The sequence below is a fragment of the Pezoporus occidentalis genome, unplaced genomic scaffold, assembly GCF_034315485.1.
Source record: "Pezoporus occidentalis ecotype Australia unplaced genomic scaffold, CSIRO_AGI_Poc_V1 ctg95, whole genome shotgun sequence".
NCBI classification, from domain to species: domain Eukaryota; kingdom Metazoa; phylum Chordata; class Aves; order Psittaciformes; family Psittacidae; genus Pezoporus; species Pezoporus occidentalis.
Window position 1 is genome coordinate 950,870 of NW_026916315.1, and position 25,301 is coordinate 976,170.

Here is a 25,301-nt window from a genome sequence, read left to right on the forward strand (position 1 = left end):
ATGTGTCATCTGTAGCTGTTCTGTAAGAAATACATTACTGACCAAAACAGGGATGGGACTGTGGTCAGTCCCAGGACCCTCTGTGCTTTGTTTGTCCTGTCATTTCCATAGGTATCCCTTCTTTAAAAATCAATAGAAACAGCCAAGTTGCATCCCAAAGGGGAGTCAAGTATTGCTATTCCCAGTGCAGGCTCAGGGACGCTGAACCTAATACTGCCTGCTTCAACAGAACTATTACTGTGCTTTGGTCATGCATGAGCAAGTTGATTTAAGTGTATATGTTTGGTTCTAACCCACCCTTAATACATTATATATTTTTTCCAGCTTTGAGATGTTTGTACAGCACCTGGCACAGCTAAACTGAAGCCACTGCTCAGAGGGGCTGGGACCAATGCCATCTATATAAATACTGGAAAAATTGGGGTTAGCAGCACACTCATGGCAGAGCTCTGTCAGTTCACATGCGTTCACATGCAGTGTATCACTGCTCCTTTCACACAGCATGGATTTCATTATCCAGGTGAATAATAGGAGGAAAGGGAGGGCTAACTTCTGAAAGCCAAGACATAGATAAGCAAGTTTGCCAATGTTAGGAGGGGGTAAGCTGGTTTAGAGCAGTTACTTTGCGAATCAGCTTGAATCCCCTCCAAAGCCCTTGTGGTTTCGGGTCCAAGCAGACAAAGCAATGCAATCCTTCAAGTGTTCTCAGTATTGACACACACTGCTGAGCGCTGTGTATGCCAAGATACAAAGAGGCAGCCTCCACTGGTCCATTATTCAGTGCTAGACAACTTGATTATGGTGGCAACAAACTACACTTTTGCAATATTGACATTGTGGTCTACGGTAACAAACAAGTTATAAAAGGCCTGCCACATTTTTAACTACTGCTATGGCTGTGATTAATGGCTTTAACTCAATCTGAAACATCTGATCCATCTTCTTTGGAAGAAAGTTCATGCAAAGTGCAATTCTGTAAAGGAAGTTTTCATCTGCTCCTAACTTGGGTCATGATGTCATCACCTTTCAAAGCTGGCCTGAGCTTGGTTCTGGGGAAAAATTGTAAGGAAATTCCTATTTAAGTATGGTCTTGTGGTGATAAGAGCTGCATTGCATCAGGACTAATTCATGCCTTCAGCCACATTAGGTGTGTGCAAGGAAAGCTTGGTCATTTCTCTGCAGCATCAAACACCAGAAAGACTCTTACTTGCTCCAGCTTCTGAACAATTCTGCAGAATGGCTGGGAGCTTTGCTGGCCTGCTGTGCCCGGGGCTTGCCAGAGCCAAAAGCATAATCCTACCCCACTGCTCTGCCTTTCTCCCTTGCCCTTGAGCTGAAGGGTCTCAGACCTGCTCCCTGGTTTCTGCTGGTCTGACCATCCATGTGACAAACCTGGCTCAGCTCAGCGTGCTTCAGAGCTGGCAAAAAGGAGGCAAGAGCACATGGCCAGCAAGGATGGAGCAAGCATGCCTTTCCAGGGTAACCTGTGGACAAAATGGTCCATCTTTATCCTGTGCCTGCAGCCTGAACCAAATAACTCATACCAGCTGGTCAGTCTCAAGCCAACTCATACAGAGCTCCCTAAGTACATGATGGATTGTGAAGAAGGAAAATTAGAGCACCAGCACAGCTGACAGGAGACACAAGTTCAAAGCCTCATAGATCTGTAGGCACTTCCCTTGATTTCAGGGATTTAAGGTTTAGGGTTATACTTTGCCTGCTGCTAAGCAGAATGAACACACTGTCCTAAACCACTAGGCTGATCCGAGTGTGATGAAGAATTTAGGTGTGCAGATAAAACTGTAAAGAGCCATGTAAGTCCCATGGAGATAAATACTTGCCCTGGAGTTAGCTTGAATTTCTAACAAGTATTTTCTATCTGCAAGGCATAGCGCTGCAAACTTACCCTTAAACACAAAGCAGCCTGGAGCAGTCCCAGGAGCTCTAGTGCTGCATAGGTGTAAACAATTATTAATAACAAATCTACTAGGCAAACTGGAAGGCATATTTGAGCTGTGTCAATGTTGTATCCCAAAGCAGAACCAGATCATAGAGTGGTAGTTATTCACTTTCAATGCATGTCTGTCTGTCCAGTGTCTCTAAAAGGTGCATCACCCTGCTACCCCAGCCTGTGCCTGGAGATAATTCATGTTATTTCTGTTATCATCACCAGAAGTAACAACACCCTCACCATCATTGTGTGGGCTCAAAAAGCAGCAGTCTGGCAAAAGGTTGCAGATAGGGAGTGGAGCTTTGTTTTTTGACATTGTCATCAGTTCAAAAGGTTTAGGGAAATATTGCTTGATCCAGTGCTGACACTTTGAGTCTGATTAACCTGGACATTAGTTCTTAATGAAAAGTGTTACTGCAGTAGATCCTACCTGGCTCTGGAGGGTCTAGGAGGCAGCTCCTGACAGTTTATCCCCAGCTGAGCCACTGCCCCAGTATTTTCACAAGGATGGTCCAACCACAGCCCAGTGTGGTGGTGTTTTTCATGCCAATGGCACGTACCGCCGTTCCAATGTGAGTGAACATATTAACATCAACAGAGTCTTTTCCCCAAGCTAAACATATTACGGCATCAGCAAATTACAGGGCACTGTAAATTAGACTCCCTCTTGTGCAGACTCTGTTTGCTGGGCCAAGGCCACATCCCTCCCCTAAGAAAGGCAGCAACAGAGCGTTTCATTACTTCTTAGTTTCCCTTACTCCCTGCACAGAGCTGTGTGCTTGGGCATGGGCGTATTTCTGCTCATGCTCCCCAAGCATCCATCTTATGTGCACTCCCCAGAGGATGTTTAAGTCACATTACACTATGCCAGTGGCTAGTAACCCCCCACAAAAGAGACAACCCATAGGTCTGGATCAGTGGTAGGGCATTTTTACCCATTAAAAAAATGTCTTCCCCTTTCTGAGCACCTGAAGTCAGAAAAGGTTCAAACAATTCCCCAAAGCACCTGCATTGAAATCCTGGAGTCAGGTAGACAAGCAGACTTGGCTCACTGACAGATGGGTTTTGGTCAATGTGCTTTTACCAGATCTTTTCTAGGCAACTGCAAAGGGTGGAGAAATGCTATTGCAGGTCTGGGAAAAACAATGACTAAAATGAATTGTTGAGCTGTTTTCATTGGAAAAACAACAAATGCAGCCCACATTCTCCCATCCCCCTTACCACAACTGGCAGCTTTGCTTGCAGGAGTAACCCAGGGCCACCAGCTCTAGCTCCAATTGCATGTAGCAGTTGCTCTGCCAGCTCCAGTGCCAAGGCTGTGCCACACTCATCTCAGTACAGCCACCCCTCCAGGAGCTGCATTTAAGAAGAAAAGCCCTAAAAAGAGCAGCAAAAGAGCAGCACACATAGGTAAATGATTATTTACAGCTGCTGCGTGGGAAGTGTTACACAAGGGGAGGGTGGAGTGCGTTCCACCCCCTTTCCACAGCCTGTGGACAGAAAACCCTATCACTGCTGTGATGCTTCTACTCCCCCAAGATGGAGTTAATACTGTTTACCTTGTAATACGAATTCTATTTCTTGCTTTTTCCCCTTGGTTGAGCTTGTTTTCACAGCTTCCCTGCTGCTCTTCTGCTGGGGCAGCTGGCTCTGAAGGCAGCCAGGAGCACAGGGCTGGCAGTAGCAGCATCCCACCCTCCCACCTCCTGAAAGTTACTGTGTGGTTCCCAGATTAAAAATCAAAGCCCTTGGTTGCAGTGGGAGGTGTATCCATGGCAGGGGAGAACACTGGTACTAGCATTAAGCTGTTCTCACATAGCTTAGTCTTTCCTAGAAGCCAGGGAAATAGGAAAGCACGGCACCAGCTAGTCCATATTTTTCTTCCCTCCCTGCCTCCCGCATGCTAGAGCTCTTGTCACCTTTTTTCTGTTTATATGTTTGTTTAGTTTCTTTTTTGAGTAAAAGCCACCTGCAAACCATAGGGCATTGGCCAAAGCTGTCCTTATGCCCCTTAGTCTGTTGGCAGTGCGGATGGAAGTCCTTAACTGTGACCGTTTTGTTCTCAGCCCTGATGTGAAAAGGCAGCTCTTATGTCAGTCACATCCTTCACCTTCCTGGACAAGAGCCAGTGATGTACTTTTTGCAGATATGGCATTTTATGATGTGGTAGGTGAAGTACAAAAATACCATGGTAAAAATGGGGACTTGGTGCAATGTCCCAGAATGTGCCACCAGCTCATCTAACCCAGCCTGGATGTACTGGTCAGGTACAGGTTAGTGTGATTAGATGGGACTGGTGATGAAAGGACTTGAGGAAACCGTTCCTCAAGGAGGACGGAGGACCTGGACAGCTGTAGAGAAGAAGGGCAGGAGGTGAGCAGAACCCACTTTTAGAGTAAGGCAAAACCTGAATACACAGAAAAACCTGGGACACTCACCATCAGAATTCAGGTTTCTGACATGAAACCTGGCCCCGGGCCTGGCTGAGGAACCAGACAGCAGCAGAGAGCAGTTTCTGTCCTTCAGGGCAAATCAGGTGGATGGGTTGGCTGCATGGGGTGCCCAGTGCTGACGCCCTAGCCTGGGCAGGACCCACCAGATGGTGGCTGCTTGCAGTCCCTGTGGCAGCAAAGCAGAAGCACCTACTGGTTCCCATGACCGGGGGCTCCTGCTCTCTGCAGCAGTTCTCTGCAAGAAACGTAGACCCTAGAAACACCAAGTCCCCGATGCAGTATGCTAGGAATCCAGGCAGGGCTTTTCTGGAAAAGCTGTAGGAGTTGGGATGTTTTCCAATTGAGCACATGAGGCTCAACAAAGGAGTGTTTTTCCCTTTCTGCTCAGCGATGCAGATGCCATAGCATGCAGGACTTCTGTGGGAACTACAGCAATGTACTGTAGAAGAGCAAGCTTCTTGTCACAGGCTGTACTACTAGAAGCAGGAAAAGAGCAACCAGGCAAATTTAAGAACCAGTGGGATTGGAGAAATGAGTCTGATGACGGGGATAATGAGGAAAGTCTTGCAATGCTGTTTTTATTGCAACCAAAGGGCCAGTTTGGAAAGCTCAGGTCACTTGCCCTTGTCACTTGGATTCAGAGCCCTGGCTGAAATGTGGTTGTTGTGCACCTGTGGCTGGTGGGGTAAACCACATCACCCTCTGAAAAATTAGTGCCCCTATACCAGAGCAATCCTATTTCTCTGGGACCTCTTCAGAGTCCAGATTATGCTTTGCCTAGAAAAGTTGGACCAGATGATCCTTGAGGTCCCTTCCAACCTGATATTCTGTGATTCTATGATCTGACTGCAGCTCTGTCACTGTGCAAAGAACTAACTCTGCAGAATGCCTCTTCAGGTAGACACAGGGGTAAAACCATGGAAGATGCTTCTACTGGTGGCATCCTTTAGATGTCCTTTGTTAAAACACCAAGACAATTTTACAATTGTCGGTTCACTGGCTGTCCCAGCTATCCCATATTCTCCATGCTCAGGACAAAGGCTCAAGCTCTTTCAGTCTGGTTACTCATTTAGATTTGTAAATCTGCTATATTTGAGCAACTTCAGGAAGTATACTGGCATTTCTGCTTTTGAGCAGAAGTGCTGCATTAACCTCTTTCACTCAGCAATGCCATCATTTCTGTAAAAAGATTCTGAGTTTGTATGAGTATTTCACAAATACTTCTTGTCACCAGCTGCCACCAGCTCCATTGGTTCTGAGATCTCCATTGTCAGCATTCTCAGTGCTTTAATACACCTTGTGTGCTCAGAGCAGTACAGAAAACCAAAGGCAAATTTATTATAAGAAGCTCAGGGGTAAATCAGATGCTGTATCTGATAAACAATCAGCATAAACAGTTTCTTAAAATTATTGAGGTGGAGAAGCCAAGAAATCCAAAAAGCTGATGCTATTCCAAAAACATCTTGAGCTCTTTGTCCTTCGAAATATCTAAGTAATACAAATGAGCATATAATTCCACTGACAGTTACGTTCTCTGCATATTATACCATGTAGACTCCATGTAAATAATAAATACGGTGTGGAAGAAGATGCCAAGAAACAACGTTCCCATTGTCTGTACAAACACCATTATTTCATTGCAGGATGGCTTTAGCAGCAGGAATGTCAGACATGAGCCCTCCAAGAGGTATTGTGCATTGTCACCACCGGACAGGAATTTGGATCATGAGACATAACAGTATATTGACCCCCAAACTTCACCACTAGCTTTCTAGCCAGCCTGTCAGCAATCCACAGACCAAGTGAATGTTTGGGTATGCATTTTGTCAAGTTAAATATCTAGCAAACAAACAAACTAGCCTCTGGCTTCTTCCTCTGTGCCCATCTCACACAGAGATATGTGTGCCTCCTGCAATTTTTGCCAGAAGCTGGGAAGTCCTACTGATCATTTTATAGGTGAGATTGCTTTCTTCTCTTGTTCTTCTCCCCAGGAAACTTCAGAGTGGAACTTGCAAAAGTCTTTGGAGAGGGAGCGAGCATGCAAACATGGGAAAAAATTAATCTCAATGGAAATCCTTGATTAATTGACAGGTTGGAATAAGAATGACCATAGACCCCAAACTATGCTAGGCAACCAGTCTGCTCCAGGCACTGCAAGCTTACTCAGCCAGCCGCATGCCTGGCTGTTTTGCTCTGCCAGCTTTACACAGCCTAATTAGTTCTATTCCTTTTATTTGTAATTACAAAAGCAAACAGCCCTTGGAGAGCAAGGGAACAGAGGAGGCAGCTCCTTGACTGAGCTTAAGAGAAGGTTTTAAATAAAGTTTGCCTCTCATCACATGTACTTGAAAATATGAAAGGGATGAACAAAAGAGCCCAGGTAAATGGAAAAAGGTCTCTAGGCAAGGTAGAAGCAAGGGGCACAGAGCCTCGCTATTGTAGGAAGGTAACAGTGCAGGTTAGAAGAAACCACTCCCAGTTGGAACCATTTTCTACCTAGCCTGCAAAAATGGTGTACCAACTGGCTGACCCATTGCCCTAGCTGGGAGAAGTACAATATCATCCCAAGGGAGCTTTAGAGCAAGGTGGATCCTCCCACAGCCCATCTCTTTGTGATCCTACTAATCCAGAAATCATAGAATCATAGAAGCAACTAGGATGGAAAAGACCTTTAAGATTATAAAGTCCAACCATTACCCCATGACTGCCAAGTCCACTAAACCATGTCACTGAGGGCCTTATCTACAGTTTTTGAACACTTCCAGGGACAGCAATTCCACCACTTCCCTAGGAAGCTTTTTCCAATGCCTGACTTAATTTCTTCATTCATTTAAAAATTTCTTCAATAAGGAAATTTTTCCTTATATTCCATCTAAACCTCCCCTAGCTCATCTTGACGCCTCACACATAAAGCTTTGAGACACACAAATAGGTCTCTTTCTGCTCTGGAGCTAGAGAGAGCAAAGCACTGCTGAAACACAGAGTACTTCTCCCAGGAGAGCCTTGGCTCCACACCCCATCCCTTCCCCATTCCTGCAGCTCCCACTCCCCTGTGCCATCTGCCATCCCCCTACCCCTTCCTGCTCCGCCCAGGGTGCAGCCCGCTTGCAACAAGGAGCAGACCTTCAGGTTCCTGAGCTGCAATCATAGCAGATTACTGGTTGAGTTTCTGCCAGAGGCCACAACTGCCTGACTCACTGCAGAAGATCTGTCCCCACCTATGTCTGCTGTAGATACACAGAGCTAAACAAGCTCCATACTGGCAGGCAGGCTCCCAAAACCCCAAGTCCCACACTTCTCTTTTACGCATGCTGTCCAAATTCTGCTCAAAACCAAGAAATTAAGTAATAGTCGATTTTCCTTAAAAAAAAAAAAAAGTTCCATTTATTGAAATTGTTTAAACACTTTATACAAGTTCCCAATACAAGCATCTGCTCCCTGGCTCAGGGTTAATGCATATACAAAAGCACAGACTTCAGCAGCTCTTTAATGTGACCTGAACTGCCACCTCCTAAGATGAGGTCTTGTGAGGCAGCTGCTGTGCACAGGCAATTCCCCATGAAGAAGTGGAAGCCACATGACCCAGCTTCAAGTACAGGCCAACATCAACTCAAGCCTGAAGCAAATGCTCTGGCTGATTTCTTTTAGTAACTTTATGTTGCAGAGAGTCAGGTCAAACAGAGGTACAAGGCTTATACAAACCACCAACACCACGGCTGTACATAGCTTAGCCCCAGAGGCTCTCCCTGTCTACAGAAAGAAACAGAGATCGGATGTCTCTGAACACATGCACAATTATAAAGCCTGGTCAGAAACCACCAGTTTCCTTCTGTAGGAAAAGCAAGGCAGAGCTTGGGAGAACTAGTACCATCCTTCCAGGCATTTGAGACTTAACTCCAGACAGCCTTAGCCAGTGTTAGTCAAACACTAACTGGGGAAGGGGTGGGAACTTCAGCATCTTTTTTTAATTTTTTTTTAATATACAACTTAATATGCAAGGATGGCTTTATCTTGAAAATGCTAGTTTCTTCCTCTTTGGTGAGCTTCAATTACTATAAAATGCCATAACCTTTGGATCAGTTTCCTTGGAATTTGCCTTCATATAATCACTGAACATGTTTACAAAAGAAAAAAAAAAAAAGACAGGATCAAATGGCAGCATGTGAGGTATCCTTGGGGAAGCATCAGGGAGCAGCAGTGCATTCTGTTTGGTTCAACACATCTAGCTGCATAAGGCAAACAGACCAGCAAACTGAGCCCAAATGAGAAAGACTCAAGGAAAGAGGAGAGTGTCTGTTAAAGGGTGGCCTGTAACACGAAGGGGATAAAGCTTCAAGCTCAGTTAGGAACTGGGATGGCAACATGGAAAACCAATCACCTGCAACACCCAGTGTCTAAGGAACAGCAGCAACAGCCCCACCAGAGACCCAGTGAAAACAGAAGGCAGTCATTTTTTCTCAGGCTCTTCCCCAGCACCAGGGAAACCTGTATCCACCCTGGGACTCTGTTAACCTCTGCAGCTGCCACCTTACGCTGCGCATCTTCTGCTGGCCAACGGCCTGTGCATGGACAGTTACAAATTCCAATGTAAGTCACAGCAATTTAATTGTCTGACCCTATGTCATGCCAATCTGCACAGAAAGTAGGGTGGTGAAGATGATATTAATAAGAGTACAAGAGCATTTTTGATCTCTTCAAACATTCCTACATGTAAAATCTTTCCCCAAAATTATGTTTCCCCTTAAGCTATTGCTTTCATCACTTTGTATATTATATATATGTTCCTTTGATTTCTACACACCACACTGGGCTCTAACTTAATGGGATATGGGACTGAATTGTTACCATCTAATTAAAAAACACAACTAAAAAAAGCACCAACATCCATCTAAAAAAACAGTATCATTTTCCCTTTTGCTCCCAAATACTAAACTTAACCCAAGCTTGGAGGTTTCATCTTTCCAGTGGCAATACCTATGAACCTAGGCTAGCCTTCCTCCATGGGCTGGGAGAGAAAGGAGAAGTTATGTCCAGTAGCAAAGAGGGTTATAAAAATATACACATTTTTGGGAGAAGAGGAAGGCAGAACCTAGAGTCTGAACTCTGTTCAGGACAGTGGCATTGTAGTGTCCTCTCCAAAACGCTTTCACTAGCAGTGCTGGCGACTCCTTTGCTTCCATTATACGTAATCCTTCCCTGTGGAGGGGGCATTTTTTGGGTAGCCTCTGGAGGGTGGATATGAAGTTTCTCTCCGGGGACAGGAGCAGCAGAGGAAGGCCCCCCCCAGAATGGCCAGAGAAGCAGCTGCCCAACCAATGAAGAGAGCTGATCCAAACTCAAATCTGAGGGAGAAAGAAGAAAGTGAATACAAGTAATACCTCTGAAATACAGTGTTAGCTTTGCACATTGGGTTAGCCCATTCTTTTAGGTCACCCTGCACAGCTGCAGAAAGGCCAAGCTCTGTGTAAACCAGGCCTTAAGAATTTAGTGGACAAAAATCACAGAAGTCACATCAGTTTGGTCTCTGGCAGCGATGGTGCATTAAAACAAAGCCAAGACCCAAGAGCCACATGGATGATGAGACCTAATAGTCTTTCTGCACAGTTTGAAGCCAATGCAGCTAGCTCAGGAAATTCTCTTATTTTGAGCTACTACTAATCAAAACTAAGCTTCATGAGCATTTAACATGCTATATTATAGTGTTCTATCAAATAAATCAGTACCTGGTGTTGACAGGGGTGAAAGGGTCATAAAAGGCTTGAGCCACTCTGTTGCCATACCATGATGTGGCCACCAGTGCTGCCAAACCTACATGTGAAGGAAACAATGTCATGACTTAAGGAAAAAAAAAAAGAAAACACCAACCAAAAAAAAACCAAAAAACAAAAAACAAACTCACTGCAAAAAATAAGCATGTAGCAGAACCAGCACCTGGAGTCATGCTGAGCTGTTGCCACCCTGGTAAGTTCTGAGCTGTTATTAAGAGAGGATTTGGTGCTACCTATAGTTACACTGCACCAACAGCAGAACTGCTGACAGCCTTTCACTGAAACAGGGTGTACAGGTCAAACTCAGCTCTGCTAATATAGGGGGAAGGCATGCAGTCCATATAGAAAGTATAATGCTAGTGCCAACTGCATTGGCAACTGCGATGCCAAAGTCAACTAAGGAATTTCCAGCCCAAAATGCTCTTGGAGCAATGGCAACAAGCCCTCCCCCATCCTCTCACATCCTATGTAGGATAAACACTGTTTACAAGTGTCACATATAATGCAAAAACGTCTGTATGTTACCAACCTGCAACGATGAAGATCACCCCACCAAAGACAGCCATCCGCATCTTCTTCACCTGATCATCTTCCATGCACTTCATGCATTTCATGCCAATCACAGAAACAAATATAGCAACAAGGCCCAGGAGTATTGCAGCCACCATCAAAGCCCGAGTGGCCTGCAGACTGCCTAGAAGACATTAGTATTTGTGTTACCACAAAGAAAATTCAAGAGACAAATAGAGATTCAAATTACTGAGATCAGTAATCATGTATCAAAATACTCTGTTCCCTGTTACACAAGATACAACCAAACAAGTCACTCTTTTTTTAGCTTTAAGCTCTCAGAAACTGTCATGCATCAGGATCAGAGGACTCTCAGCCTCTTCCAAAATGCATAGCAAATGAAGGCATGCAGCTTTTTGCAGGAAATGACCTGGGAATTGCCCTCGGACATCTTTTGTTCCTTGATCATTTGAATGCCAATTGGAAGGACATATCTGTTTATGAAAAGAAGCATTCAGATTTAGGTTCTACCTTGACAAAGCATTTAGGCCCGTTTTAATATGAATAGCACCATACATATGAATAGTCCCACAGCAGACAGCAAGGCCTCTTTATTGCTTAACACCTCTAAAACCTGTCTTTTATACAAGAGCATCGGGTGATGCCTCCCATAGATGAGGGCTGTATTTGTCTACATTCTCAGCAGACAGACTCAATGTACTTTATCCTTTTATCCAAGACCTACTTTTATATTGACTCTCCTGAAGGCATAGACACACTAACCCTATGTATGTGAGCTACTGAATTCATATTTTCTTTGTACCAAAGGGCAAATAAAATAATGATATAAATTAAGTCATTACAAAATATAAAATAGAAGTGAAAGAGCCTGAGCGTAACTGCTTGGCAAATCAAGTTTCTTTGAACAGCATGTAGTAAGATACAGTCCTGTTAAAGATCTGGGAACAAACAGGGCTGGTTAATCAAAGGAACAGGCTCCCAGGAACACGCAATAACCAAGGGAAAATTATCCCCTGACACAAAGGGTTATCTGACAGTGACACGTGTATAGTTTTAGCAAAGCATCACCAAAATCTGTCCCCAGGTCTGGAGCTCACCCCTCAGAAAGGACAGACTGCATACTGCAAGATCTCTGCAAAGACCTTCAAGCTTGGACAATTGCAGCTGCAAAATTTGAACCTACAAGAACAGAGCACCTGCAAACTCATCAGTCAGCACGGGCTGCAGTGAACCCACCGGAGCCTGTGCTACAACAATGGGCTCTTTGGCTCTACTTGAAACACAGACAGCAGTTCAAATCCAATACTGGCCAGGAGGGTAGCACAGCCTCACACCTATCCTCAGCAGCTTCATGACACTTTGCCCCACAGCACTTCTTGTGCAGGAAAATTCTCGTGACCCACACCAACAACAGCCTGCCAGGCTCTAGTTCCGCTGTAAAACAGACCCTGGATCTACCTCTACGCACACAACCTTGTTGTTCTGCAAATACATTATGAAACCAGTTAAAGATATTACAATAAGGCAGCAATATTCAGAGCAATAGGAAGTGACACACTTCCTTAAGAGTCTTAGTTTTCTTGGGAAAAATCCCAGTCAGCTTGTCTAATGTCCTCTATCCTTTCAAAGGGGAAAGGTGACACACCTCTGCACCACCCAGGGGTTAATCAAAACCCATCTGCTGCACTGATCACAGAAATTAATTTACAAAGCCATTTATCACTTTAGCATAAATCACAACAGCAGTATCCAAGAACATTTTTTATATATAGATTTATCTGCAGTGTCAGAGATACACTCAAAATAATTTCTATCAAAGTTACACCAATTTTCAGGAAGGTTCAGCTGACAGGTTACCACCCATGCAACCAATTCAGACTCAATGTATTTATTTAAGGGTATATTACAGCAGCAGCTCTGGAGAGGCCAGTGGCTGAACACTAGTTCATACTTTCCATGGGAAAGGTAGAAGTACCAAATCAGTTTCATTAAGTCTATGGTAAGTTTGGCTTAGGGTTGCTGCAGAAACAAAATTATGTTATTAGAAGAGGGTTTAGAAAGGGTTCTTTCATGAAGCTGAAAATAGAAAATGTTATCTGAAATAACTAGAAAACTATCTATAATGGTGGGAAGAGACCTCTCACCTTCAAACATGGTACTGTGGCACAAACACAGGAAGATGCTTGAATGTTTCTATGACCTCAAAATACCTAGCTACAAAACCTGCTAAGATCTCAAGATGTACAAATATTAACTGCATGCATGCCACAGCAGCTTTACAGAAGCAGCTGATCAAAAAGCAGCATTGTGAGCATTTCCCAGGGCTGCCCACTTTCAGCAGATCTCCTGGTGTCCTCACCCTCCCTTACACATGGCATGAGGACAGAAGCATTAGGAAGATCACAGTAGGACAAAAACAGGTTGAAGCATTTGCAGAACAGACTGTCCCTGTATCCCAAGGAGTTTTACTGTGACATGACTGTATTAGCCAACCACCCTCCCTCCGCCCAGCGTGGCTGCCCATAGCAGATGGAGCTTTTGTCTTCCACCACTTTTGCAATGTGCACAGTACATTGACTGTGGTTAATCACCATACTAGCTATTAGTTATTACGTACACATTAACAGCCACGTTGTTAATGGAAGCTGCGCATCCAGAAAGCTAGCTGAGAAAGCTAGCTTAATAATAGTTCTGTTGCTCACATGGGCCTTCCCAGGTGTTTTAAGAATCCCAAATGATATGATATTGTCTTAACCTGTTAAACAGGACTGGCTACCAACAACAAATAGAAGTACTCCATAGCAATTCACCTTTACAACATATATCACATTAGAGAAACAGGATTTCCCCTACACTCCTTGCTGCTGCAACTCTCTCAGGAGTTCTTTGGGAAAAGAAAAGGAAAGTCCTGTAACAAGGTGGCAGGCCAAGACAAACTGGCCTGGCACCCAACAACTGCTGTCACATGGCAACAGTATTTTGTCAATACAGAAACCACTACTGACTCAGAAGCCAAGCCTTTTAATTGTTTATTAGTAGTGAGAGACCTGGCCTGAAAAGCCTGTAGCAAGAAGACAGCAAGTACTGACGGACAGAGGCTTAAAACTTCTGATAATGGTTAACAAAAAACGTGAATTCTGAAAATGCAGAATACCATGTAAGTCCACAAAAGTGACACAGTAGCTCACATCCTTTTCACATAATGAAGCCCACTTTTTTTTTTAACAAGCTAACAGACCTGACTTAGTGGGTTTGGATGTGAACTACACAATGCAGCTTATCACAAGACATTTTTCCTTCCCACAACTATTATTACCTGACACAGAAGTAATTGCTGGCAACTGCTTAGTTATATATATTAAAAAAGACTTCACCAGCATATGTTTGAGGTTATTTTTCTGTCATCACATTTCCTTATTTATTCTGTTTATGTCATCTACATTATAGAAAAGCTGCTGGGAAAGTGCCATGGGATTTTTGTAATGCCTGCTTGTAATGCCAAATTGCTGTAATAGCTCTGTGTGCAGATTATTTTCCGATAGGGATGCTCACTGACTGCCTTGTTTGTATTTAAATTATGACTTTTCATTCCGTTCCCATGGGCCTCCATACAACCAAGTGATGACAGAATACAGGTGAAAGAGATGCTGTGCAGATCCCTCTAATCTCTGTAAGGGAAGTTGCCCAGGAATTACAAGCACCCCTATAGTGTAGGAAGCATGATATACTGCCCACCTCCAGTAGAAGTCAGCAGCCTTCCCACTGGGGTTTCATTAAAGCCTTTACTTCTGGAAGGAGTGGGATCTGACATCCTGCTGTTCTGCTCTGCCAGTGCATGAAAGTTACTTTTGTGCAGCAGGTGAAGGAATGAAGCAAGCAGTAACAGCTTTAGAAATAGCCAGCAAACATCTTTTACACCTTGCCATCATTCTGGCTCAACCCAAAAGCCACCAATAGCTTGTAGGCTTTCAATTCATTTACCAGACCCTGCACACCCATCACCATCAGATCTTAGGAGTCTGGACCCCCTCAAAGCATCTCCCCACAAGTCTAGAAGACCGTACAGAGGAATCTGAGCAGGACATAGATTCAGACAGGGTCATGTTGCCTGCGGAGGTGGGAAGGCTGGGAAGTCCTCACCGCATGTTCCAGTGCAAGGGAGACAATTTCAACAGGTAGCAGTGGCTTTGTACTCTGCCTACCTCAAAGTAAATAAGGTTCAACGCCCTCTGGCAGTCGCTCAAGCAGCAGATGAAGCTGGCTGGCAAGACACACAATACATAGTACCACCATTTCTTGATCCCTGGTCAGGAGATAACTGAGCAGCCCGTTTTCCCACAAAACGTGGAAATTCCCTTACTAGGAGATTTAGTAACATATAGTAATAGTAGCTACTAAACTGCTCCGAAGCTGGTTGTAGAGCAACAAAACCAGCGGATTGCAACAGGCTTCCATACCTTCTTGCAGGCACACCACCACACAGAAACAGCCTTGGTGGCATTCCATGTAACCCTCTACCTTCTGAAAGAGCAGCGCATGTGAAACTTTCATCACCTGATCATGATTTTTCATACGAAGGAACAGAGATTGAGAAACAAGGGAGCAAATTAACCCTTACCCACATGAAGGCACAGATACCAACAGGTTCTACCTGCTTACTCCAGATGCAAAGATGGGAGATGACAAACTATCAGAACACATTTGTCCCTCATGCTAGATTTGTCCTTCTCTGGGCCACCCTCATAACTCCCCCACAATCACAACAGAGCAGCATTAACCTGAGCATGAACCCTTAACTTCCCACCACCCCCTCCCCAGCTCATGGAACAAGCTCAGCTGGGAGTGGCAAGTATGTAGGAGGGAAGATTTCATATTTCAGTGATGCTGTTTGACCCAGAGGGCATCCAAACCCATGTTTATTTTCTGTGCTAGGGTGCAAAGGCCTATTCTGGATGTACTACATTTGGTGATGCAGTGGTAGATGAGCCTCAGCTTGTCTCAAGCACAGAGCCTCTATCAGCAAACCCAAACAGGATGATTAGTATCTTAAGCTAAAACAGCCAAAGCAGCCAACACAGGACCCAGAATAACCTCTGCTGTGAACAGAAGAGCGTGGATATGCAGGGCTTAAAGCTTCCAGAAACAGGTACCAGGAGCCCTTCTCCCTCCTGTCTGAGACCATCTCTCCTGAGACCCTGGAGGAACACAAAGCTGAGCTAAGCTCCATGGATGATGCTGGAGGGCTACAAGAACAATGCTGAGGCAGTGCAACAAAGCCTTGTTGCAAAGGTGGCTTTTGTTGCCTCTATGTCTGCGTGTGGCCACGCACCGCTTTTCATGTAAGCCAGCAAAACGCAGCCTTTCTGTTGCCTGAATAGGAGCACTGACATAAGCCCTCAGCTGAACGCAGCTGCGGGACAAGTGCCAGCATGGGTGCACTCCAGCAGTGTGGCCACCCGGGAAGCTGAAGGGCCCTGAGTTGGCTAACAGTGATCACCAGCTTGTGCCAATCCCATCTCTGATATGCAACATCAGTTCAAGCAGCCAAACACTGACACATCTAGAGGAAAAGCAATAGCTACCAGATGCCCAAAAGCTTGCTGACAAAGCTTCCCTGCATTCCCACAACCGATAGCTTCCTTGAATTACTGTAGGTGTGAGAAGGCTCAGGGGCTTTCTACAGGGACAAAGTAATTACAAATCTGAACCTCTCCCACCAACACGAGTCTTTCACATATGGCTCAGAGAGCTCAGGGCATGTGAAGCTCTGGCAGGAAAGTGTCCCGGCAGGAGCTTTCTTGCCCTGTCGCTGTATCACCTTCACCATGGTATAAGTGAGGGAGCTCCTCTTACTGCATAGCTCCAGGTACCCCAGGGTACAGCAGTTAAGTGGGGTTTTTTTCGCACCTCCACCCAAAACAGCACTGCTGATCCCTGTCCAAGCCTGTGTGGCTGTAAGACCTTGAGAGATCAGGCAGGGGGGAAAAAAGGATAAGGTGTACATCCCCAAGCATGATCGGCTTTCAAGCGGGAAAGGCGCGCCCTAAACAAGCTGGGGTATCAAAAGAACAAGGAATCCTTTCTTAGGAGTCCTCACCGACTCCCAACAGAGAAAACAGCCCCTGTGATTTCCGTATTTCTTGGTCTTCGAGGGAGCTTTCAGGCAAGTGTGCCTTGCAAGGCATGGGGCTCAAGCAAGAGCACAAAAGGCCACCGATAGCTTAGCCTAGGTCTCTGGCACCTCATTCCCCCGTAGCCCTGAAAAAGGAGAAGAGCCCTTATTGTCTGTAGGACAAAGATGAGGGAAGCAGCTGGTTTTCAGCTCTCAGCCATCAATGGGCCAGGTCTGGACGGCCTGGGGCAGGTTTTTAGGAGTCGGCTCAAGCCAGGCTCCGCATCTGATTCCGCAGGCAGGTCTCATTTACAGCACAATGGGCTGCAGCCATACAGCCCCCGAGGCAAGTTCACCTTTCGTAACTCATCCAGGGGGTAGCTGGAGATTCCACAGCCCTGCTGACATCTTTGCCCCCCACCCCCAGTGCGAGATAAGAGGCTTGAAGCTCAGTTTATACATAATTACTACTCAAACTATCCCGGACTGTGTGCTTAGCCTAGCCCCGATTACCCACAGCCCTACAACCTGTTAGTGCTAAATGCATGCACCGCACTCCTGAAGGGAGTAATTTGCACTTCTGCCAGCTGCAGAGCCCACGGGTATTCGCTACAAGGGAACAGGAATGACTGATGTGGGTTTTCAATGAAGGTGGGAACGGGGGTGTCCGGCTGCACTGAGTGATACACAGGAAGGGCTGGTGACAATCTGACTCGGGGATACTCCCCATGGTCCTCGGTTTATGTGAAGCTCCCTGCTCATTCCTTTTGGAAAAAGAAAGTGACCAAAGCGGCAATTATTGTTTTATTAATGAGGGAGGGGGAAGGATGAAGGTGTTCCAGGACACTACTGGACTCAGGATGAGGGAAGGGATCTCGAGAAAGGACAATTTTATTATTTTTTAACCCCTTTGGGTGTCAGCGTTGTTATATGGCCCAGCGCTCTAGAAACAACTCTTACGGGGCTCTAGCTCGGTGTGATACCCAACAAGCCAGGCTATAGCTCCTGCGTACGAGGTGGTTTCGCCATGCGAGGACGGGTTAAGAGATCCAGAGATTGCCTTGATGTACTGGTCTGCCTAAAAGCTACAGGCAGTGCTACCTGGGCTGGAGTCCAGCTCACCTGCCTACCCTTTGCTTAAAAGCCTCACGGGAGCAGCAGCTACTTTCCCAGAGAACAAAAGACCAAAACAGTCAAACGCAAAAAAAAAGATCCGTGCTCGAAAAGACCACTTCAGAACTGTTTAAATTCACCTCTAACCGGACCATGCTCTGTATCAAGTTCTACAACCAAAAGCTCTTGCTCGCAATCACGGCGCTTTCGCGAACATGCGTATTGGATCTGACACTTGCACTCCCATGATGTTTTTAGGGGGGACGTGAAAGAGAGCGCGGAACGGCTCCGACTTCTTCCCCCGGTAGCGTGTTTCTCCCCCCCACCACCAACCTGGAGGCGGGGTCCTGCCGCTGAGTGCGCTTCAGCAGAGCTCCGGATGCCCTAAACGACCGGCACCGGGGAAGCACCCTCAGCCCCAGCGGGGAGAGAAACCGGGGGAACCCCAAGAGAAACGTATCCGAGCCGCGGCAGGATGAGAAGCAAAAAGATGGGTGACCCCGAGCCCTTCAACCCCGAAGGGACAAACGACGTGACTCCAATGGAACAGAGATCTAGCGACCCGACAGCGACGGCACTCACGGCGGGGCAGGCACTGTTGTAGGGACGCACATACACGACAGGACTAGCACTCCCAGTCCTTCAGCCCGACCCCCGACGCTACTGGCACCTGCGTGGTGGTAGTGATCCTCAGCCCCGACCGGAGAGGCACGGGAGAGGAGAGGCCCGAAGGGACCGGCCCCCCAGCACGCGCACTCCCCAGCCCCGACTTACTTTCCAATTTGAGCAGCGAGTCGTAGACTTTGCACTGGATCTGCCCGGTGCTCTGCATGGCGCACGACATCCACAGCCCCTCGTAGAGCGCCTGGGCCGTGACGATGTTGTCCCCCGCGTAGGATGCCATCTTCCACTGGGGCATGGCGGTGCTGATGATGATGCCGATCCAGCCCAGGAAGGCCAGCACGAAGCCCAGGAGCTGCAGTCCCCCGCTGGCCATGGCTGCTCCGGGTAGGGGGGGGACGGGTGGCTGCGAGGGATGCGGGGAAGCGCGCCCAGCTCCGCGCACCGCACTGCCGCTCGCGCGCCTCCCCGCGCACCTTTTAAACCCGCGCAAAGCGCGCCCCCTGGTGGCTGCGCGTCCCGCCCCGCCCCGCGGGGTTTTCCGCGGCCCAGCGCACCCCCAACCTTCCTCCTCGGGAAGGCCAGGGGCCACCCCCACCCACCTTACCTCTCACCGGGAAGGACCCCTCCTCCTTCTAGGCTTCGCCCCGACCCACAGCCCCCGGGGCTCGCCCTGCCCCTCGCTGCCTCTGGAGAAGCGGCCGGTGGGGCTGTCCCTTCTGTCCCATGGGGCGTGCCGGTGGTGCTTTGGCATCTCCAAACGTGCCCTGGCTGTGCTCTCCTGGGTCTTCCCCCCTGTCTAGAGCTGGGGGGCCTGATATCAAGAACCCACATTAACCTTCCGTGGGTCTTGCTGCTTATCACTGTGCTTTACCAGCCGGGCTTATCAAATTCCCTTCCCAGTGAAGACCTCCTCCCTCACCGAGTGGCCTGTCCAGTTGGGTGTAGGCTGACCTGTCCCGCTGCTGTCTGACTGACCCACCTTCACCTGGTCAGGGCCACAACTGCAAGGCAAGGGCAAGGGGCATTTTCCACCTGGCAGACTCACCGGCACATAGCACACGTGGGAACACACTGCTCCAGAGGAAGCAGTAGAGAAGTCGTGGAAATTATCAGTACTATGATTTTAAAGAGCTTTCAGAGAGGCAGCTGAGCAAACAATCATCATCCATGTACAAATGCTGCCAGGACCCTAAAACCAAACTTCTGAATGTACCATTTTAATAAGGACTGTGTGCAGTACATCTTTGCATTACCGGCTCTCTCTTAAAAGAGAAATTTCGATATCTGAATGCCTTGGTGATTTGCTAAGGTTTATTGAACAAGGGGATTACAGACCAGGAAGGAGTGTCCTCTTTCTCGGGTGTGTATTTGCCCAGTTACTATAGTTGCCCTTTCTCCTCCGTGAATATTTGAATATTGACAGATCCAGAATGAGCAGAATGGGGTAATACTGTCTCCTTCAAGGGGGCTGGGGAGCACACGGAGTGGTCTGGGTGGTGCCTCCTGCCTTCACTACGAGCTGGATGGAGGGGACGTTCAACCTGGACCTGCTGTAATCCCAGGCTCTGAGATAAACAGGTGATAATTACTGATAAACATCCTGCTGGAGGTAGGGATGGGGCTGTATTGTTTTGACACGGTGGTTTGCGGCGTTCTGATGATTTAGGAGATTTTGCTGGAGCTGCTTCCTGAGATTTGCAAACAGACAAACAAACAAGACTCGTGATTACCTGACCGGTCCTGCGCAATGCCGGGGGTCAAAGGGGAGAAAAGCAACTGCAATCTCGCCACACCGGGCAAAGACAAAGCAAGGCTGGTTTGCTCTGAAAACACTTGCTGCTGCCGTTCCCCCACATCCAGGCAGCAGCGCTGGTGTGACGAAATTGATTCTAGTTACCTGGTAGCAAACTTTTCCAGCCATGTCCTTTTTCACTTTTGAATGTATTAGGGAGCTGTGAACCTGGAGCTGAAGAAATGGTGTTTTCCTGGGTCTCTGTGGACCCCCGTTTTTTAGCTTTGAGAGTGAAAAATTGTAAAGCAACAAAGTTTTCTTTGGCAGTGGAGGGACAACAAAGTAGATACATCTCTCTGCCTATTCATCAAGAGCTCTGCTACAGGGAGTAGAGAAACCAGCGTGGTGCTGGCTGTTGGAGCTGATCCTTGGGAGGAACAGTTCCTTGCCTGATGAAGAGGCAGGGCAGAAACCCATATGCATTTGAAGAGAGCAGGGTTAGGAGTGTCTGGATTTGATCATTATGTCTGGGTAGTCATATCAGCCTGATAATGTCCATCTGCAAAGGAATGTGCAGTGTTCCCAGGTGCTTCAGAGTGATGAACAGACTTACCCCTCCCCTGACCCTCCTGCCAGCCCCCCAGACAGATCAGACAGCTCCTCACTGACTCCTGCAGAGAGGTCAGCTGTGGACAGGGGGAAAAGACACTTTTAGCGGGTTTAAATCCTTCTGGCTACAAGCTCGGAGCAGCCAGGAGGGGGAACAGCCATTTTGTGTGGGAAGGACTTGGGCTTTCTACTGAACCTTCTAGGAAAGTACAGGGAGGAGTCCTCCATGGCAATGATCTGATTGCACTTGCACTGGGAGGGACATCAAGAGTGGTCTTGAGATGCATGTAGCCAGCATGCAGGCATGTGCTGTATAAAGTAACCATGCTGCAGCTCTTGGAAGGACTGCAATCCATGCTTACCTGTAACTGGGAAAACTTGGCTTAGGGTGTGTCCTGGTGGCATCTCTGAGCCAGTTTGTGCCAAATCTGTCCGCAGTGTGATCCTGACTGCTTAGACATACAGGAGAACAACATGTGTTCTCAGTTTCTTCCCCTTCCATGGGGCTAAGACTGAAGAAAGTCTTATTCTGTAAGGGGCTGTAGGATTACAGCCTTCAGCTGCCCTAAGGTGGGTGCTGTGTCCACAGTACAGCTGTCCCATTGCCCCTCTGTCCCTGCTGGGTGCTGCATTGGCACTCTTCCTGGGTATGCAAAACAGAGCAGCCTTGGCTCAAACAAAGCTGTTGAAAGGCAATACTGAGATACACCCATGTGCTCTTGGACCTCTGATAGTCTGCGTAGTCTGCAGCACAGGCTCTTCCCTGTGCCTCTGTGCACTCTTCATAGGCACAAGTTCTGTACCTGCAGCTTGCTTTGAAGACAAGTTGCTCATGTCTGACCCCTGAACACCTCTGACAACCTGTGTAAACACCTTGTGCACAGTCCCAGCTCCATAACCACACAATTTATATCGTGTTTTCCAGTGACAATATGAAAGTGATACTTACTACTCATTTCATGAGAAATTTCAAAACCCAGCAACTCTTTCTATGAACATCACAAGGAATTTACAAAGCAAGGTAAATACTGAAACTCCACATTTTCCCACCATCACTCATCAGTGTTCTCAGTGCTCTGGAATTTGTGGTGAATTTTACAGCATCCCTAAGAGCATAGTCCTCTTCTGGACTTTCTTTCTTTGAGACATGAAATAATTCTTTAGATTTTTTTCTGTACTTGTTCAATGGGCAAAGTAAGCCATCTTTTCACTTAATCATCACTGCCTTTCCTCCTCTGCCTGAGATTCTTTTTTTGTTGGGAGTTCCAAATATTTTCACCTATTTTTCTACCTTACTTTTGGGGAAATACCATTCCTTCAGCTCATTAATCTCAGCTGAAAGATCTGGGTTTATCCAAAATGTCGCAATCTCCTCTGTATTCTGTAGGCTAAAGGTACTGACAGTCCTTAGTGAGTGGCCTGTTCTTAAGTAAACATGTGAGTCTTCATGTTTTGCCCTTTACAAAGGCAGGTTCAAGTGAGAAGAGGCGTATATATAGACAGTTACTGAAATCAGACTGGGGTGGTTTAGTCTGCAGGTAGACAGACTCCTCTAATTGTTCAAAGAGATTTTCCTCATGTGCAACAGTCCTTGCTGCACTGAGCAAATGCTTAACACCTTGGTCATATCGCTCCTTTGGGTGGTGGTAGTCAGACGAGCAGCCTCACCTCCGTACTCGGCAGGGGTTTGTGCTCTGTGAGTAGTAAATGATACCTGTTTCCTTTTCTGGCAAAAACAAGATTTAATACTTGCCAGGACTTGCAGGTGAGCAGCCTGGTTTCCTCTTCTCTCAGATATTTCTTGAGGAAGGTTTCACTGTGCAATGCCTGTGTTTGGAGAGCATGGGGCCACATGTGATCCTGGTGTCCCCTAAAACCAGTCCCTAGGCTGCCCTGAATTAATACTTGAGCTAAAACTGTTGTGTTAGGGGGAAACATCTCATTCTGATATAAGTTATTATAACTACGGGCAGGTGTGCAGAGCAAGGACAGCTTCATGATCCAGATTTCAGAGTGAAGACACAAGCTCCACATCTGGATCAGAAAATGGGAATAGCCATACACTGTCAACCCAGTCTGCTGTTTCTGGTGGCAGCCCATTGTAGAGCCAGTTGTAGAGCACATACTGATGCTACCACAAAATGTGTTACAGCCGACCCTGATACATGTCTGAGTATATCCTGAGCCAGTGGAGTACATTTGACTTTCACTTTGCTCACTCGATTTTTCTTCGTAAATTCAGCTGTTTGTTTTTTAGACTTCTGGCACCTGCAGTATCCTGCAGCAAGGAGTTTCGCAGGTTTACTCTGTGTTTCACAGGAAAATACAAGATCTTGCTTCATTGGAGCCCTATGATTTGCTGTTTCATTTGGTGTCTCCAAGGTTCTGGGGGAAAAGGGCAGACTGGTGGGATCACGTGCATTTAGCTCTGGTTTACATTGTCTAGAAAAAAACTTAAAATGACTTTGTTGGTTATCTGCAGGCTGCTTTTTCTTCTCTCTCTCACTTACTCCCTCATCCATCCAGGAGAAACATCCCTGCCGAGCCTTAGCTCCAAGCACTGTTTTGTAGGCAGCACCCACTTGTCATGAAGATCTCAAGACAGCTGCAAATCTTCCCCGGGATTAGTCAGGATTGTGTCCAACCCAGACTGCAGTGAGGAGCAGACGTTGTGTTTGACCATGGTAGCTGCTGAAGCAGCCAAAGATCACAGCTTGCAGGGCTGCAGAGCACAGGAGCACAAATAAAGCTTAACCCTTCATCAGCTGCTCCCCATTGCAGGACTGCTATTCAGTACAAAGTTTTGAGAAACATTGTTGGAGAAGACCTCCTCCAAATGATTCTTATTGCCTAAAAGGGAACACGATAGTGAATAACACAAAAACCAGAGCTTTTTCCTGCACAGACAAATTGAAATCTCCATTTCCAGGAGGAAAGCTCAGATTTGGAATTGAAACTTGTGGCTGGTGGAGGAAGCATCAGTTAGAGGGACTGACTGGGGTTATTTGATACTGATTATACACAGGGAATATATTGTGAAAATTGGGTTTCAAATGGGCTGTATGAATTATTCCTTCTTTAATGTTGGGGGTCTTAAACACCATTAACCTCTCTGTGTTTGGTCAGCAGACATGACCTGGAATTCCTAAGCTGTTGGAGATAAACCAAGCTAATAATCAACCCTCTTCTTGCAGTCCTTCAAACATTCATGTTTCCTCACTGTTTGTGATAAAGCTACAGTTTTGGGAATAGTTTCACTCTACCCTTCACATGATGGATTTCATATGGCTCTAGTTAAAATGTGCTTGTATGTAACACACTGAAGTTGTGTGAGCCTGGAGGCTGGCTGAACTCCTGGCTTCTCCTCCAAACTACCCTTCAGTGAGTCAGTGAGGGCTCTGGAAGGGATTGTGCCTCCTCCACGGCTCCTAGGTTTTCACCTGTTCTCTTTGGTTTTGATCCTCTCATGAATCAGCAACCCACAAATGACCACAAGACCCAAGATTGTCCCTGAGAATGCCCCAAAACACTAAAATCATTTCTGCCTGTAAACAAGTGGGTTTGGCATGTATAAAGCTTCACTGTGAGCCTCACTACCGGCAGCTCTCAGATTGCTGGTCTTGTCTGTGCAAGGCAGCAAGCTGCTGAAAAATAAAAGTGGTCCTAGATCTGGCCATTCATGATGTTTTACAGAGTGATACTGAAACCTCTGATAGAAATTCCATGGCACAAAACCATCCCATGGAGGCCAACAGATTTGACCCATATAGTAGGATTTATTTTGCTTTCAATTTTTCTATTTTAGGATTGTTCTTTCACTGGACATTCTGTGCTAGAAGCCAGATATAAAACAAATGCCAGACATTCAAATTAAGAGAAACAATGAGTTTCGCAGTCTTAGAGAAGTAATGGTGGGAAAAAGCCTTGCTTCTGCATGCTGTCAATAGAAGGTAGCTCTATGTCATATCAACAAAAGTCTTTCTCAAAATGTGTGAAACTACTCATTGTGTCACATTATGGGACAGTTGTGGTGGGGCATGTGGTGAAGAGGCTCAGCAGTGAAGTGTCTGGTGGACAGCATCTTGTTGGAAGGGTCAACCCCAAAGTGTGCCACTTTCCCCACCATGTGCCACTACTGCCAGCTGGAGCACAGCAGCTTTTGGTGTCCAAGTCCCAGAGCAGGAGAGGGGGAGCAAAGAGGATAAGTGAGACTCAAGCCTTACAGACAGGCAGACAGATGTGTATGTATGTGAGTGTCATACTCAGTGTGTCAGCCATAAGAGATGTGCATCAAGGTCCTGACAAGATAAAATTCATCCCTGGTACCATCTATGGAAGAGTTTTTTATGTGCAATCAGGAAAACATCTCTCAGAGACTCCAGGAAATGGGTGCTGTGAAGACCTAACT

General features: G+C 46.5%; 1 protein-coding gene across 1 annotated transcript; it reads right to left on the reverse strand.

Annotated features, from left to right (window-relative positions):
* Positions 1-7,769: 7,769 nt before the first annotated feature.
* CLDN1 (claudin 1) lies at positions 7,770-19,016 on the reverse strand. Its single transcript, XM_062606325.1, has 4 exons — positions 18,703-19,016; positions 10,702-10,866; positions 10,128-10,212; positions 7,770-9,746 (listed from the first exon to the last, which is right to left on the reverse strand). The coding sequence occupies exons 1-4, from the start codon at positions 18,923-18,925 to the stop codon at positions 9,584-9,586; spliced, it is 636 nt and encodes a 211-aa protein (XP_062462309.1). The 5' UTR covers positions 18,926-19,016; the 3' UTR covers positions 7,770-9,583.
* Positions 19,017-25,301: the final 6,285 nt, after the last annotated feature.